This window comes from Enoplosus armatus, chromosome 4, assembly GCF_043641665.1.
Source record: "Enoplosus armatus isolate fEnoArm2 chromosome 4, fEnoArm2.hap1, whole genome shotgun sequence".
Lineage (NCBI taxonomy): Eukaryota > Metazoa > Chordata > Actinopteri > Centrarchiformes > Enoplosidae > Enoplosus > Enoplosus armatus.
The window spans coordinates 25,755,925-25,771,459 of record NC_092183.1 but is presented as its reverse complement, the minus strand read 5'-3'; the positions used below and the strand labels follow the sequence as shown (position 1 = coordinate 25,771,459).

Sequence of the window (15,535 nt, the reverse complement as noted above, 5' to 3'; positions counted from 1 at the left end):
CTAATTGGTTTCTGAGTATGCCACCTCACATATGGTAACATCCTAATGTCAGCTGTTACAAAGGCCTGTGGGATACAGGATGCAATGTTTATTAATATTCTCACTCACAGTGGTAAACAGCAGTAACCGCTTTTGAAAGTCAAACATTGTAACTCCCAAGTTTACATATGTTTCACACAAAAATCTACACCCATAATAATTTCACCAAGACAGGAAATGGAGAGGAGGCTTTTGAAGACATTTTTCCAAACGCACCCCCACTCTTACGTCACTGCCTTTCATGAGGATTTCCTAATTGTCGCTTGTTGGCTCAAAGTCATATTACCTAACATTTTGTCTGGCAGGTCTTGTACTTCCCTCTTTCAAGACTAAAAATAGAACCAACTGAAATAAAGGTCCTCACACCAGTGAAAGTGCAGGTTGCCGGAGGGAATTTAGTGGCTTGTTCAGGGATAATTCATTAGGTCTAATGCTTTCAAACACTGAGGCTTGAACCCCGGCCATCTGGTTTACTGACACTGCCCTGTTATGACACCACCCCCACTACCTCATATACACTACATCATATTGTCCGAGTGGATTACTCAACCTACACCCACAAAAAAAAAAAAAAAGAAGAACATAAACGAATTGAGGAAAATAGTTCTTAACAACTTAGAGTGCATGTATCATGAGCTTTAAATCATTTTGGATTGAACCCTTTAAAGGGTCTGTCCACCTGAATGCTGAGAAGACATATCTTGTCACTTGCCCGTACGGCCATGCAGAGAGCTTTGGTTTACATTGTACAGGTTTTAACATATCTGCTTCCGCCTCAACACATTGGAGGTGAACCGGATAGTGTTTGTGGTGGTCACAGCATTGGAAAAAATAAATGTAAAAATTCAGCAGCAACGTCTTTTTTCCAGAAAGTGTCCTCCCCATTACTCCACAGTCAACACTGATCATAAGGACTATTTCCTTGGTAAAAACAAAAACAAAAACTGTGAGCACCACAAATGAAATTCCATTTTCGTAATTTGGGTGAGCTGACCCTTACAAAACTCTGGGGTGTGTTGTAAAGAGCATTTTAGCCTCTAGGGGCTGCTATCATGACTTTGGACCTTGAGCGTAACTGGAAATTAATAACATAATATAAAAAGACACAGAGTCGAGCAGCATCTTCTTTCCAGGCATGATTTATTGAAAACACACCAAATTTATACTCTACAAACCAGTATTTTTCCGTTATGTTTAACAAGCGTAATATTTGCCTCTGGGTATTAGTAAAATTAACATAATACATTCTGTCACTGTGGCATCGCTTCTGCTCGCTACGAAAGCATCAACAACTTTACTCCTCTAGGAAATCAAAACCATTATTCGAATGAGTCTATCTCTTTAAAAGTTTATAATACAACGTAATACAAGGCAGAAACCCACCAACAGTCTAAACTACTTGGGGTTTGGGGTGGGGGTGGGTGGGGGTGCAGGATGAATGAAGGAGTGAGTTGAGTGGAGGAAGAAGGGAGGAAAGATGACACAGGAGGAGAAGGGGGGAGAGGTGAACAGACGGGATGGAGAGATGACAGTTGAAAGGGAGGAATAAAGTTATATAAAACACACTTATCTTTATCTACCATGGAAAAGGTTAAGGCACATGATAGGTACAAACACATCTGCTACTGAGTAGTACAGTTACTTTATTTTGACGGTCTTGAATCAGTTATATCTACACAGGTAGGTTCGTTTGATTCGATGTGTGTCCGAGTCCTGCATTTATTCTACAGCACAGTTTGCTTGGCTCTTTGTTTTGTAAATGCACAAACGAGCTACACATCCACAAAACCAACACCCCCCCCCCCCCCCCATTTATGAATGCATGTAAATACAACTCCAGATCCTTTGGTTGTGGTACTGCAAAGTGCAGTCGGGAATAGACAGTCATGTGGGTCTTTGTTGCAAGGGTTCAGTATTGTCCAATGAAAGCACGCACTTCTGAGGACACACAAAAGGGATGCTGGGTATCATTATAACTTTTTTTTTTTTTTTTAACCTCTGAAATTAAAATTTATACAGTAAGTTGTTTTGTTTTTTTTGTAGTTTATTGATTTTTACCACAACGTACATCTTTGTAAACACTGTGTAAAATATGCAAGCTTTATAAAGTCACACACGCCACAAAGAAAAATCAGACTTCAATGCAGGCACATGCCGTTCGCCTTGATGACGCATGAGTGATACCAACTTGGGATTCTCTTTCTGTCTCCCGTCCACGCTGAGACAGGAGACAGACTGAGGCTGGAGAGGACGCTGTACACACTATCACTGGATTCTGTGTGCGGTCTCACCGAGCAAGAGAAACATGGCAATATGATTCTGTATCTCTCTGCTTTTCTACATCTCCACTGCCCACCCTAAAGCATTGTAAAAATATATACTATATGACCAAACTTGATGTTTTGTTTTGTACAGTGTGATGCAACTCTTCTATTTTGCCTCAAACATCCGGATCCACTCGTCCACCTGAACTCTCTTCCTGCACACGAATGAATTAGTTAATATCCAAATGACACCACAAAAAAAACTGGCACTTGGAAAGAATAGAATATAAACATCTGTACAGTTTTTCTTCATGCTCACGACTGAATATGTCTCTTTAAGATGCGCCGGTGAAGGAGGGTTTCAGGGTAACTTGGTCTGAATGCATCGGGAAGAAAAATGAAGGGACTCTTAGTAACATTGCCATCTCTTGTCTGTTCTATAACCTCTGTCTGACCTCTGACCCCTTCACCACGCCCTCTCTTTTGAAGATGCAGGGGCTGTCAGACAACAGGGAATTCATCGCCTTTAGAAAGAACACTGCAGATAAACTTGTTTTCTGTAACTTTTCTTTTGACAAATACAAAATATAAATAGGTGGTCGTCGGCGTAACTTGACAATATTTGACACACATTTAAGTTACGTGGTTATTTCTTGTTTACAAACATGGTGAGCCTTTATCAAATGAGATGTGCTTTCCAAACAATGTGATATTAATATACAACTAAGAAGTCTGTCTTTTTTGTCGTGTTTTTTCCTTAATTTTTCCATTTTTTTTCCTTTTGACCCTTATATACATTTATATAAAACCCAACAAAAATAAAAAATGCTTTTAGATCTATCCTTTCAACAAGAAGAACAATCTTCTGCTTCTCTTCTCAGAAACACAAATCACCTATAAACAAAATGCCTTACATCCTCTTTAATACACATCTCTGACAACCGGCCAGGATACTCGTGAAACTGCATTGCTACACAACCTGAGTGGTTACACAAGTAACCACAGCTCTGTGAGTGAGGGTCAACATGCCACTTGGCTCATACACAGAAAGTGTCCTTTCCGTTTTTAGCGTGAACAGAAACTGTTACTCCATCGTGTACACAATATCTCACTTTCCATTCTCCAGACCACAACTTGCAGACTCCTCACTTCATAAAATGGACATCAATCTGTCAACCACTTTTGATTTAAAAGCATCTCAGTGCACTTATTTTATTTCATTTTTTGTTGTTGAAAAAACACAGTGAACCAAATGGATCGTAAGTGTATGTGCGCAGGCTGCTGGGAGTACATGTTTATCCACTATGCTATAGCTCTTCTCAGGCTCGGCTTCTCTCCTTTCACTTTTCCTTCCTCGTGTCCGTCCCACCAATCTGAAAACAAACATCCTGTGACCTTCAAACACACCAGCCCATACCTGTTCACATCAAAATACCAAAGCTTGATCACAAACTGAAAGGAAAATGCTCTCAAACCCACGAAATTGAGGCATGAGCTTCTTCCAGATGTGAAAACTGAAATGAAAAAAACATCCATTTCCTCTCCTACAGGTTTCTTTCTGACACACTTCTCGACTCCTTTTCCATTCACTTCCTTCACCTCGCCTTTTCCGCCCTTCATACGTCCAGTCCTTCACCAGCACCGGCCTCTGTCCGTTTCTCGTCACCGGCAGAGCTCAACAAGAGTCAACACTGTAAAATTCACATGATGTCCAGTGGGAATGTAGATATGAGAAAGTAGTAGGAATAGTCACTTTTTATTCTTTTTTTTCAACACTTTTTTTTTCTTTTTCTGAAAAGCAAGAGAACGCTGGCTGCTGCTGGGTAGTCGCTGTTGTGATTATTATCTTTTTTTAAATCCTCTTTTCTGTACAAAGTCCAACTCCAAAGATGAGTTCCACGTGAAATGGCAGTGGTGATATGAGAGATCCTCCTCTAGCTGGGGCGTTTGCACTGTCGTGTTTTAAGCCTGAAGCACGTGGACAAGAGAGAGACATATCAGGAGGACCATCCATACAGTTTTACACAAATTAAAGAGTTTCACTCCAAAATGCTACATAGCCACTGTAAAGAAAAAAAAAAAAAAAAAAAGACATCCATCATGACGAATAATAACTTAAAAACAATACAGTGATTTAAAGGATAAGGTGGAATTATTTCGATGCTTTTTGTTGCTGTCAAATTCCATGATGTTGCTCTGGTTTCACAATTGGCGTGCTTTTAAGTGGACCTCTATGGTACAGAGGAATACGATATACCACTTTTGGTTTTGGTCCTTGCATGGGACTTGTTGACAAGAACAAGAACAATTAAAAACATCACCAGCCTTTTCCTTAAACATTCCATACTAAAATGTTTTGGGGGTTTTTTTACAGTAGGAGCCACATTTTTGCAATCAATGTTGGGTTGTGAATTTAGAATGAAACTCTCCAGTTGTGCTTTTATGTCGGACAGCAACAATCAGCTGGCATTTTCACAGTACTTGACGAAAACAAACACTTCCTGTCAGTCAAGATGGCAGAATGGAGGCAAGAGACGGATGCATCACTGACTTACCTGATGGTTCTTAATAGCTCATGTAACATTTGTTTTGACTAAAATCACAACGAATGCCACGCATCATACCACTGCATGGCTCAATAGCTATCCTGCGATGTGTTTCCTATGATAATGCAATGGATGGAGATGAGAGGAATGAACGGGTGCCACCTACAGAGACGACTAAGGCAAGAACGTGACGATGAGGAGGACGGGGAAGTCCGACAAGAGGCCTCTTGCAAAAGGAGAGTGCAACAGCAGTGAGGAGGAGGCAGGAGGAGATACATGCTGGCGGAAGAGGGATGACAACTACGGAAGCTCACCCAGATCAGCTTGCAGCTTTGCGAAAGTCATTCAGTGGGACAATAAATAGTGGATCAGCCATTACTAATTTAGATGTCTTCCCTTGTGACGTGTGACAAACTGTTGCCTCACAGCTGAGGACATGAAAACATGGAGAAGACAGGAGAAATTTAGCTGCTCTTGGATGCAGGGGGATGTTCTAACAGTATTTCTAATGGAGGTTTCAACAGAAAGCCTTGATTAGATTTCAGAGGTTTGCAGTTGCAGCTCTATTCACTGGAACTGATGAAAGCTTTCTGCTGAAATACACTGGATTCTCTCCGCTAAGAAAGACATTTCAGGGAACCTCTCAACCACATAGAGAAGCTGAATTTCTTTCTTTCTGTAACCTACATGGGAATATGCCCATCTACGTTACATAATAAGGCACTTAGTAATCATTTATGCCATGAATTTTTAAACACAAAATATTCAAATCAACCAATTCAGACCTCCAAATGCGTGTAAACTGAATTCATGCGAGCTCACTGCCCATTACATCTCTGCCTTTGACATATTATATGTGAGTCGATAATGTGAGGATTTGTGTGTGCATACATTATATGTGTTTGCTTCCATCATCAACTTATCAACTTGCATGAATTATTTATCTGAAGTCGTCTTGCTTTGACGGAAGAAATGGTGTGTACGACGAATGTGGTCAGAGAGGAGATTATGTGCGCATAGTTTTTTTTTATCTTTCTGCCTACTGCTTTTCATTAAGGGATAACTGAGTCCCTGAAGGATCCACCTGAAGTGCAGAAGAATGACTCCCCTTCATCATTTACCACCAATTTCAGCATATGCGGTGAGGCTAGGCGTACATTTCAATCAGACAGGTGCTGCTGAATTGTAAACAGAGACCACCGCCTGTGTACAGGCTTCTCATTTCTACACTTCTAACAGCAAAACCGACAGTTTCCAGCGAGAAATGAGAAGCCTGCTATTGTCTGCCTTGCAAGAAATGAAATCATGCTAAAAGACTGAGGCTAAAGCTTCATGTTCCAGGAAACAGTGAGCACCGTCGCAGGTTGATGATTCACGTAGAAGGCATGGGAATAAAGAAACAGCTTGTTTTTGTATAACAGTGTAGAAGTTAATTAACAGTTAATGTGACGCTATCTAGGGCAGCTGGAATACAACAAAGAGGAGGACAGCACCCGTGACCAGCTTCCACACAGTGAAATGAGATAAAGTGGAGTGCGCAAGTCGAGGGCCAAGTCTTTTTTAAACTGTAACCCCCACAAACTAGTCGGCTGGCAGTGCTAAGACTGCAGCGTACGTTAGCAGATAAACACACGGCAGTCCTCACACTTTATCTCTTGCGGCTTTGACTTTAAAAGCCACGACACTGCAGTCTTTAAGGGCAGAGTGTCACTCTTATCACAGACCCACGCAAACTGCTTCAACATGTGGAGAACGCCAAAGCTTGATAGGCCTTCTATGCCTAGTTACGGTTGCTAAGGCTATGACTGAACAATTGCTGTTCGGCGAACGGCCAACGGTCAATTAAAGCATAACAAATGAGGCTTAAATTGAAATCCACCCTGGCACATCGACCTCAAGTTGTGGTTGTATTTCGGTGTGTGCAACGTGAGAGCCTGTGTGAATACGAAGAATTCAAATACAACGTATGAATTTATGAAATTCAACATAAAATCGAAACCATTTTGAAATCGTTTTCAATTGAGCTGCAAGTGGATTGTGTAAATTGCCATGTAAAGAACAAGGTGACTTCTCCAGCTGACTGGTCTGGGTGCAGGGTGACAGCGGGTCTGCATGGCACAGTGTGAGGGTGAAAGGAACACAGGCGGAAAACAATGAACAAACAGGGAATGAAAAGGATGCTACAATCCGACCCAAGACGTGAAGGTCGTCATTTTTAATTGTGCTTTTATTTTTCAGACCTACCATGCATGCATTTAGACCCAGGAGTCAACAGGCTGGGGCTTAACATCACAAGCGTCCACCAGACTGACCGCAGGCCTGTTACTCCTGATATAGTGTTTCCTATTTGTGTCATTCTGTGGCCACAGGAGGACGGGTTAAAAAACAAAAACAAAAAAAAAACACAGCAAAACAAAAAGAGGTCAATACATTTCACAAACACACTCACACGCGCACACACACACACACACACACACACACACATGCATCCAGGATCAGAGAAACCAGTGTTAGTTCCCTGCCTTAAGGAAAGCTTGGAAAGAAGTCAGAGTGATTACAAAACAGCATACCAAACCATGCAAATGAAAGAGGGAGAGAGCAGTTTCAACAGCCAAGTTGCATTCAAAGCGGGCAGAACACCTCTGGGAAGTACAGACGGCAGACTTAGAAGACAGCTTTGGAGTAACGCTAGAAGGCCTGTACGCTCGGAAGACAAACACGGCTGTTTGCTGCGATTACTCCTGCAATGTGCCCTTTCAAGATGTGACAGTATGACTGTGGCTCTAACTGCCTTAGTAGTTGACCTAAATACGATGACGAGTAGGTGTCAACCAAAATGGATTATTGAAGCCTGAGGTCAGCTTTGAGCACTGAAGCTGCCAATAGCTGCTATTCTGCGCCGCTATACTTTGCTGCTATATTAGCTACTTTATTTGATCTTTAAACCGGACAGAATTTGCACTTGTTTTGGTGGAAAAGCCTATAAGTTACCGTGCCACTCTAAAATCTGCCACTAAAAACCACACAAAGTTGTGTTACAAAGCAGGTTTCAATTAGGGTTCTACAAATGGACACCCTGAAGAGTAAAATCCTCTTGCGCAAAACTGATGATCTCCCTGATTTTAAGTTTTATGTATTCATAAGCTGTGTACGGAGAGCTTGCTCGTTTCTAAAATAGATTTGTAATAATTCTTAAAAAGTACACTTCCTTCTTAGCTCTGAATCTGAAACGTTTTTCTCAATGCAGACAGCTATATTGACACAATGTCAACGTAGGAAAGACATTGCTTGAAATCCAAATCAACACTGAAAATGAAAGCTGTGAGAGCAACTTAACACCAGATGAAAATCTCGTTTACGGAGATCTCCAGTGGTTTCACGTCGACGCGCGCTCCAGGGTGTGGTCAGTGCACCGTGACATCACTGTTGGGTGTGGTTACGGCTGCGACAGAGCACACGCCTGACCAGCCAAAGGTCAGAGATGCAACAAACGTTCCCCTTTAAGCAAAACAAATCACTGTAGCGGCGCCTTTAACTTTAAGAAGAAAATAAATTCTGAAATGCAACCAGAAAACTGGGTAAATTATCTATTTTCATTTCATTTGAATAAAACATGAATAACTACATACCAACAGTGAAATAATGTGTTGACGTAAACCAGATAAAAAGACAAACGCCACAGATTATTAACAGGACTATTAACTCTGCTCCAGACTTAATTGCCACCCTGACAGTGCCTCGTAAAAGATTCATTAGGAGTTAGTTGTAACCTGCCTGGAGAAGCAGATATATGACCATACGTGCAGTCCTATTGCATTCATTTTAAAATCCCACAGGGAAAATCCCTTTCATCCAGCACTGAAGTGGATCAAAAATAAACTACAAAAAGTACTTGAGAGTCATCTGACACAGGTCGGACACCCTCTGAGGCCATTATCCTGTGGCTCCTCTTTGAGGCTGGATGGCCAATCAACTCAAACAACAAACAAACTTTGGCTGCAGCGTGAAGCGGCAGTATAATCAGCGGGCGACCACTTGATAATGCAGCAGTCTGTTCATTGCCAAGGCAAGGGTCGCCCCCACGAGGAGCGCTTGTTGGCGGTTCTTTTAATCAGTCTCAGATTAATGACTTTACAGACACCAAAAGCTTACGCTCAATTAACTGGCGGCTCGCAGATCTGAGGCTGTCCACAGCGCTGAGCTGTGGCGGGGGGCAATATTAACAGAGAGCGACAACTTCCAGCCTCTTTAGAGAATCGATAGGATTAAGAGCTTCTAATGAGGACCACCACAGAAAACGCGAAGAGAGAGAGGGAAAGAGAGAGACACAGAGGGAGAGAACATGTGATAACATTTCAATGAGACATCATTATTTCACCCTCGACGCCCCGATCCCCCCGAGAGACCAGAGGAGGTCTGCCTGTACCTTTAATGGCTCCCGTTCTGTCAGGTCCACTGAGCCGTCGCCTGCTTTGTATTTGCAGTCCTTGTCCCTCTGGTCAATGGTGGAGTAACCATCTAAAGTCAGGTCAGAGTACAACGATCAGCTAATTCGCTCTCCGCCCCCGTTGAAATAAAAACAGTGCCAGATAATTGATAGTGTCGTTTGAACCTGTGTGGAGTGACGGACTGAGAGGTTTTTCTGTCCTGGAACACTTACGAGAGACCCAGGAAGTTGTTGGACGCAGAAAAGTAGACTAAACATGCCTCCACATTGTGCTTGTCTAAACTTTCTATTTACCACCACAGCAGGTTTAAAACAAACTAGATGAAATACCTACAAGTGGTATTTGACCCTGTCCTCATAACTTAATAATGAATAATAAATAAATAACATCAGAGTAAGAAGTCATCCCTAAACGTTCTTCACCTTGACCTCCTGTCATAGCAAATCATTAGGAGAGCTCCAGAGATTTCCTAACCCGTTAGGAGTCGCCGAAAGACGGTGCCCATGTTGCTGTTTTTCTGCATTTCACATTTTACCACTTCAATATTTCAAACTGCAAAAAAAAACAACAACAAAAAAAAGAAAAACTACCATACGTCATCATAAGTTCTGCTTAACAGCTGTGAGTGTTGTAAAACAGTAAGATCACATTCTCTCCTGGGAGTGCTTCTCCTTGTTGAAAGTCAATGTAGGAAGCTTCATACACGCCCTACTTTGTAGTAGGAGTGTTTTTAGTCCTAGTTTATCTTTCCGCACAATTCCTTGGAGGGCTTCTTAGACGCTTGATAAATAAGGTTTGGAGGAAAACCAGCATGCTATACCCTGAGGGGGGTTACTCCTTCATGACAAAAATTCTTATTCTATCTATCTATCACCCCCAAGAGTCACAAAATTCTTGATTTCACCGACGTAAAAAAGTATCAAAGTTGCAGTTCTATATTTTTAACACCAGCAGGATTATTGACTTTGAAAGAAGTGCAGCAGAAGAAATCCGCCCTATGACATACATTATACATTAAGAGTGCATTTATTGAAGGAAACACCCACATATGTTGGGGTTGAGCTTCTAATGAAGGCCCAGCTTTGTACAAACATCTTGTTAAGAGAGGGGTCTTGCATACAGCATCAAAGAGCGTCATGTCTGAAGCTCTGTCATGATCATGCCGGGATCAGAGTGTTCAGTGGTTTGAATGCTCAGATTAAAAATAACATCTTGGCAACGTGTGAAGAGCTAGTGGAAGAGAAGTCGAATCAAATGAGACACTATCGGACACTGGAGAGATGATGAGCGGAGAGCTAGCTCCTGTTTGGCGAAGGACGATCATGCAGAGTCTGGCTCTTACCTGGACCCAGCTCATCCATAGGTATCATATCACCACTGCCACATTTCCTGGTGCCTGAAAAGCATTCATATGCCATTTGTACAAAAGAGGCACACACACAAACTGAGTCACTGAGCCAAAACGCTGCTGCTCTTCAGGATAATGGTTCTCGGCCAGTGATTGAATAATGCAGAACTGAGAGTGGGTAGGCATGAGGGCCGCGATTCATGTGCATGTATGGATGCAAAACAAAAAAGGGAGGGCACAAGGCCAAAAATCAGGACATTAAACTGCTGCTATGCTATTGACTCCTCTGTCAAAGAGATGTTTGTTGTTGGGCCAATGTACTGCACAAGTCCCCCGCCCTCCCCCACATATACTGCTGCTGTTATAGAAAACCTATCCCAGTTTTTTGATTGTGGACACAGCTATAGACACATTCTTAAGGGTGGGGAAATTTTCATTATCTCCGACCCTATTACGTCAATTTAAAACCCACGATGAAAATAAAAAAAAAAGAGTCCAGCATCTGTAATACGGACATTTCTTTAGAACTGTTTTGAGGGTTGAAGGTTTTGGTTCAACAGCAGCAGTATGCTGTTCAGAGCTCCGTCTCCCCTTTCATGTGCTTTACTTTTGACCCCTATGAACGGCATTATTGCGACACGTAACACACCACAGCTTCACCACAAAGAGGATGAGAGTAGTAATGTGGCAAGCACAGCGCTTCAATATAGCTATGAGAAAAAGAAAAAAAAAAGAGAGACATGTCCTCAGCAAAGTGGACACTCACAATCACACGCTGTTTTCAAGTGACTGTTAGTATTTACTCTGAACCTGCTTTGAGGACTATACGGGTGGGACGCTTCATGTCAGGACTAATTTGACAAATAAAATACAGTTAAGTAACAGTTTCTATACTTTATATATTTATTAACTGTGTTATGCAGGGCTTCTTAAAGGAAGAATCTAGTGACATTCTATATTTTTCTTATTGTCAATAAATCCCATGAAAAGACAAAAACTACCAATGAATTGATGCTACTAAGTATTGTCTGTGTAGCAAAAGTCTGATATATCTTATTGCTCTATTTTGTGTCCAAAAACTATTAAAAACACATCACTGAACAACATCATTGTACTGGGTGACATGTTACCTCATTACGATAAACATGGGCACTGTTTGAGTCAATCCCATTGACACCATCCTGCTGCTGAAAATCCTCATTAGAGCCAAATGGGACTAAATGTGTATTCATCCGTGACAGAAAATAGTCCCCAAAAAATAAACTATTTACTTCACTTTGAGTAACATTTGCAAACATTTAAGTGGCCAGCTATTTTAGGAGATTCTTTAACCTTTTTTTTAAAAATGGAAGTCAATGTTCATAACCTGTTTTTAAAGATTTACTTCTTCAGTAGGAACCGATGGGCTTGGGGCTGAGTGCCAAAGACAAGGTAGGGAAGTCTAAAAGAGATACGAACTCGAAGGTTTTTGGTCTTTTCATGGGATTTGTTGACAGTAACAAAAATCTATAATATCGCCAGCCTCCTCCTTTAAATTCCCCCATGTGGTCTTAAGTCTCTAGTGAATTAAATCATAGTGACATTTAATAGTCAATTTGCTGAGGACCATCTACCTTATCCCACCCACTTGGTCCTCTAAACAGGCGGAAACAGCAACAAGTACAAACAGACGGACACTTTAACTGACCTTGGTTCTTCTCCATCAGGGGTAGAGTCGTGTCGTCATAGCCTGGCTTACCATTCTTGGTTGCTTTAGGGGTGGTTGTCACTGTGGGCTGAGAGAAGAAGCAGAGCAAGCAGCATGTGAACATAGCATCGTAAAGCTCACGCAGGCACATGCAAAACTCTCTTTACGCTGGGTTAGGATTGGAAAGACTGATTCTTAACATTTTACAAGCACTAAAACAAATCTTAGAAGGTGTCGTCAGTATCAACTGTCCGCGTATATCAACAGAATATGAAGACTGTGTGAAAGGGTTAGTAATGCTCTGATGTTTGTAATATCTGTAATATGAAGCAATACGAAGGATAACTTCCACATGGTGACAGTTCTGTACCTGGAAGTGGCTCTTGTTCCAGCCGTCCTTGGTCAAAGCGTTCCTCAGCTCCTTATAACTCCAGACTGTCTGCAGCACGTGGGACGCCGCCTTGGTTTCACGAGCCGATTGGCTGAGGGGAGGAGGAAATAGGTGAAGAAATAACGACAGCAATTCAAGTCAGAAACACCATCTAACCCCCAAAAACAGTGATGGCCGGGCATGCTGGCACACCGCTGCTGCAATCAATCTCTTCATTCAAAGGCGTTGAGTCCCCTGAGCAGCTCCGGGGTCTAGTTTTTAATTCACAGCCAGATGAGTGCACATTTCCTTTCATTAGCTACCTCTGAGCCACCAGTATTAATTACACGTGGGTGGGGGCCCTCATTTCAAAGGAAGCTAATCTCATGAGGCTGAGAGGAAACACAGCTATTTGGTCTGTGAATGAACTATGTATGTTCAATGCTAGTTAGAGTGACTCTCCGTATGATCAATACTTCGCCGCACAAGGACGAGCCTTTGAAAAGTGCTCTTGATCTTAAATTGAAAATGCGGCGTGGACGCACTTCATTTTGGAATGGTTGACACTGTGGTAACGTAAGGCACCTGTTGAATATCTGCCTTAAGAACTGTTAGTTGTCATTATCAAGTTGTTGAGGAGAGCGCCGGCATTAAGTGGATGACTACTTGTATAAGCAGTAGCTTCAGAGGTAACCCCTATAACAATGCCCTCCACTTCTACAAGCCTGTTAATTAATGTGTGGTGGGTGGTGCGAGGTGGTGTCTGTGGGCTTGTAAGAGTATCGTATTGTGGTAGCCAAGCTTGGGCCATTAGAGACGCATGATATTATCCTCCACGAATACTAATATAAAGGCTCATGATGCAAATTGCATTCGAGGTCATACTGTAATCATTACATGTATAATGTCTCCATGGTATACCCACACTTCTTAGTTTACATACGCTGAACACAGTGAGTATTTGGATAACATTGGGTATACATTGGGGGCTGCCTCTGTGGAAAAATAGCCTAATTAATACGTGAACTCCTCAACAAAATGAATTTAATAGTTATTCCTTACATGTTTTAAAGCCATATTAATGACATTCACGGTACGATATGTGATGCACTGCATCGATGAAGTCTTACCTGGTCCTGTTGATGGCGACCAGCTTCTCGATGGCCTGGGCCTGGATGAGGGAGCGGGCGTTTTCGGAACTGTCAGTGACGATCTCGTGGATGGTGTTGAGGATGGCGACCACAGTGTCCTCCTCCAGGTTTTTGGCAGGCCGCTGCTGGCCGCTGGGCAGGTTGCTCACCAAGTCCCGCATGGCATAACTTCCTGTGAGGTGAAGTGTTTTTTTGTTTAAGGTTAACCAGTGTACATGTGAATATTGTAACCCTAACCCTAAGACAAGAAAGATCCCACTATATTTGAGTTCATTTGAAACAAATATGAAACAAATCTGCTTTTTGATTAGATCTCAAATCAGTGTGTGCGGTATTGCTCATGGTTTGTACCGATCAGGTCCTTGTTGCGGCGGTCAATGGACAGGTTGCGCAGGGCGATGGCCACAGCTCGGACCACCTTGTCAGAGTCGGAGCGCAGCAGCTCCACCAGGATGGGAAGGCCTTTCTCCTTACGCACCGTGGCTCGGATGTAGTTGGACCACTGGGAGGGCAGACGGAGGGCATGGCGTGACTGCTTTTTATAATTCCGACCTTTAACCTTACTAGGCTAGGCTGAGTGAGCACACGCTGTCAGCCACATCCTGTTTGACATTCATGCAGACCTGCACATTCCCACCTGGGAGATGCCCAGCATGAACACACATCTTTTCTCAGGACCACTGGGAAAGCTCCGCTGGAGGAGTCCAGGTCACCTCCATGACACCAGTCAAGGGAGGGGAGGCCATTTTTGATATATGCCTTCCTGCCCACACACACACTTGTACACACACTCAATCATCCACTCACTAACTACAAGATGGCTCAGCACCGCTCCTTGGGCTTGACTAATGCACAACATTACACAGTGGGGCTCTGAATGGACATGTGATATAATTTGTCTTAATTTAAACATCAGTGGATTTTACTTCTCATTTTTTTTTTTTGTAACATGAAACATTAAGTTTGACATAAAAGGGTTTTCTCTTCTAAGCACTAGTACCCCAAGAGATGTAATTAAGCAGAGGACAAGCCCAGCTGAACCACCAGGTGGCAGTAGTAAGCCTTGAGAAACAGGTGAATCCAGTGGCACAGAACTAAGCAGTAGCAAAGTATGAGGAGGATTTTAAGAAGAAGCTCTGATATCCTCCCAGGGAGCAGGGACATGCTTTGTCCAGCCACCAGATGTGACAGTGTGACGGGTTAGCGGCTCCACGGGTTCCTGAGCCTTGCCGGGCATTCTGATCAGCTTCAACACGGAAAGAAAATACGCTACAGGAAAGAAGGATTTCTCCTCCAAATGTTCACCTTAGCTGAAATCACTACTACTGAATTATTAACACTAAATGTGAGACTCAGGGCTGCTGGATGTTAACTCATGAAACAAAAGAAAGAAATGAAAAGAGTTCAGGTGTTTTTTTTTTCCCCCACTGGAGGTAGAAAGGCTCGGTGCTGCAGATGAATTCAGAGCACTGAAGGATGTGTTTACAGTCTGACACACGGGTGCTAAGAGGAGCTGGAAAACATAAGTGACCGCTCTTGCCCGAGGTGCTGCGCGTAAACTGGCATCTGACAACTAGCCTTCCCGGCTGATAATTCACTGCTGCCTGCAAGCCAGACAGCCTCTCAGCAGCTCCACGGCCGCTCTAACTGGACTAAATGTCTGATCCTGGCTGAAGAGCTAC

At 42.6% G+C, this 15,535-nt stretch overlaps 1 protein-coding gene across 1 annotated transcript in view; it reads right to left on the bottom strand.

Annotated features, from left to right (window-relative positions):
* Window positions 1-1,162: 1,162 nt before the first annotated feature.
* arvcfb (ARVCF delta catenin family member b) overlaps window positions 1,163-15,535 on the bottom strand; it is a 113,429-nt gene continuing 99,056 nt past the window's right edge. Inside the window, exons 11-18 of the mRNA XM_070905144.1 lie at window positions 14,205-14,355; window positions 13,833-14,025; window positions 12,703-12,814; window positions 12,329-12,420; window positions 10,640-10,686; window positions 9,276-9,367; window positions 7,094-7,206; window positions 1,163-4,271 (exon numbers count right to left, since the gene is read on the bottom strand). Coding sequence (XP_070761245.1) covers window positions 7,105-7,206; window positions 9,276-9,367; window positions 10,640-10,686; window positions 12,329-12,420; window positions 12,703-12,814; window positions 13,833-14,025; window positions 14,205-14,355 — 789 coding nt within the window. The 3' untranslated portion in view covers window positions 1,163-4,271; window positions 7,094-7,104. The remainder of the gene's footprint in view (window positions 4,272-7,093; window positions 7,207-9,275; window positions 9,368-10,639; window positions 10,687-12,328; window positions 12,421-12,702; window positions 12,815-13,832; window positions 14,026-14,204; window positions 14,356-15,535) is intronic.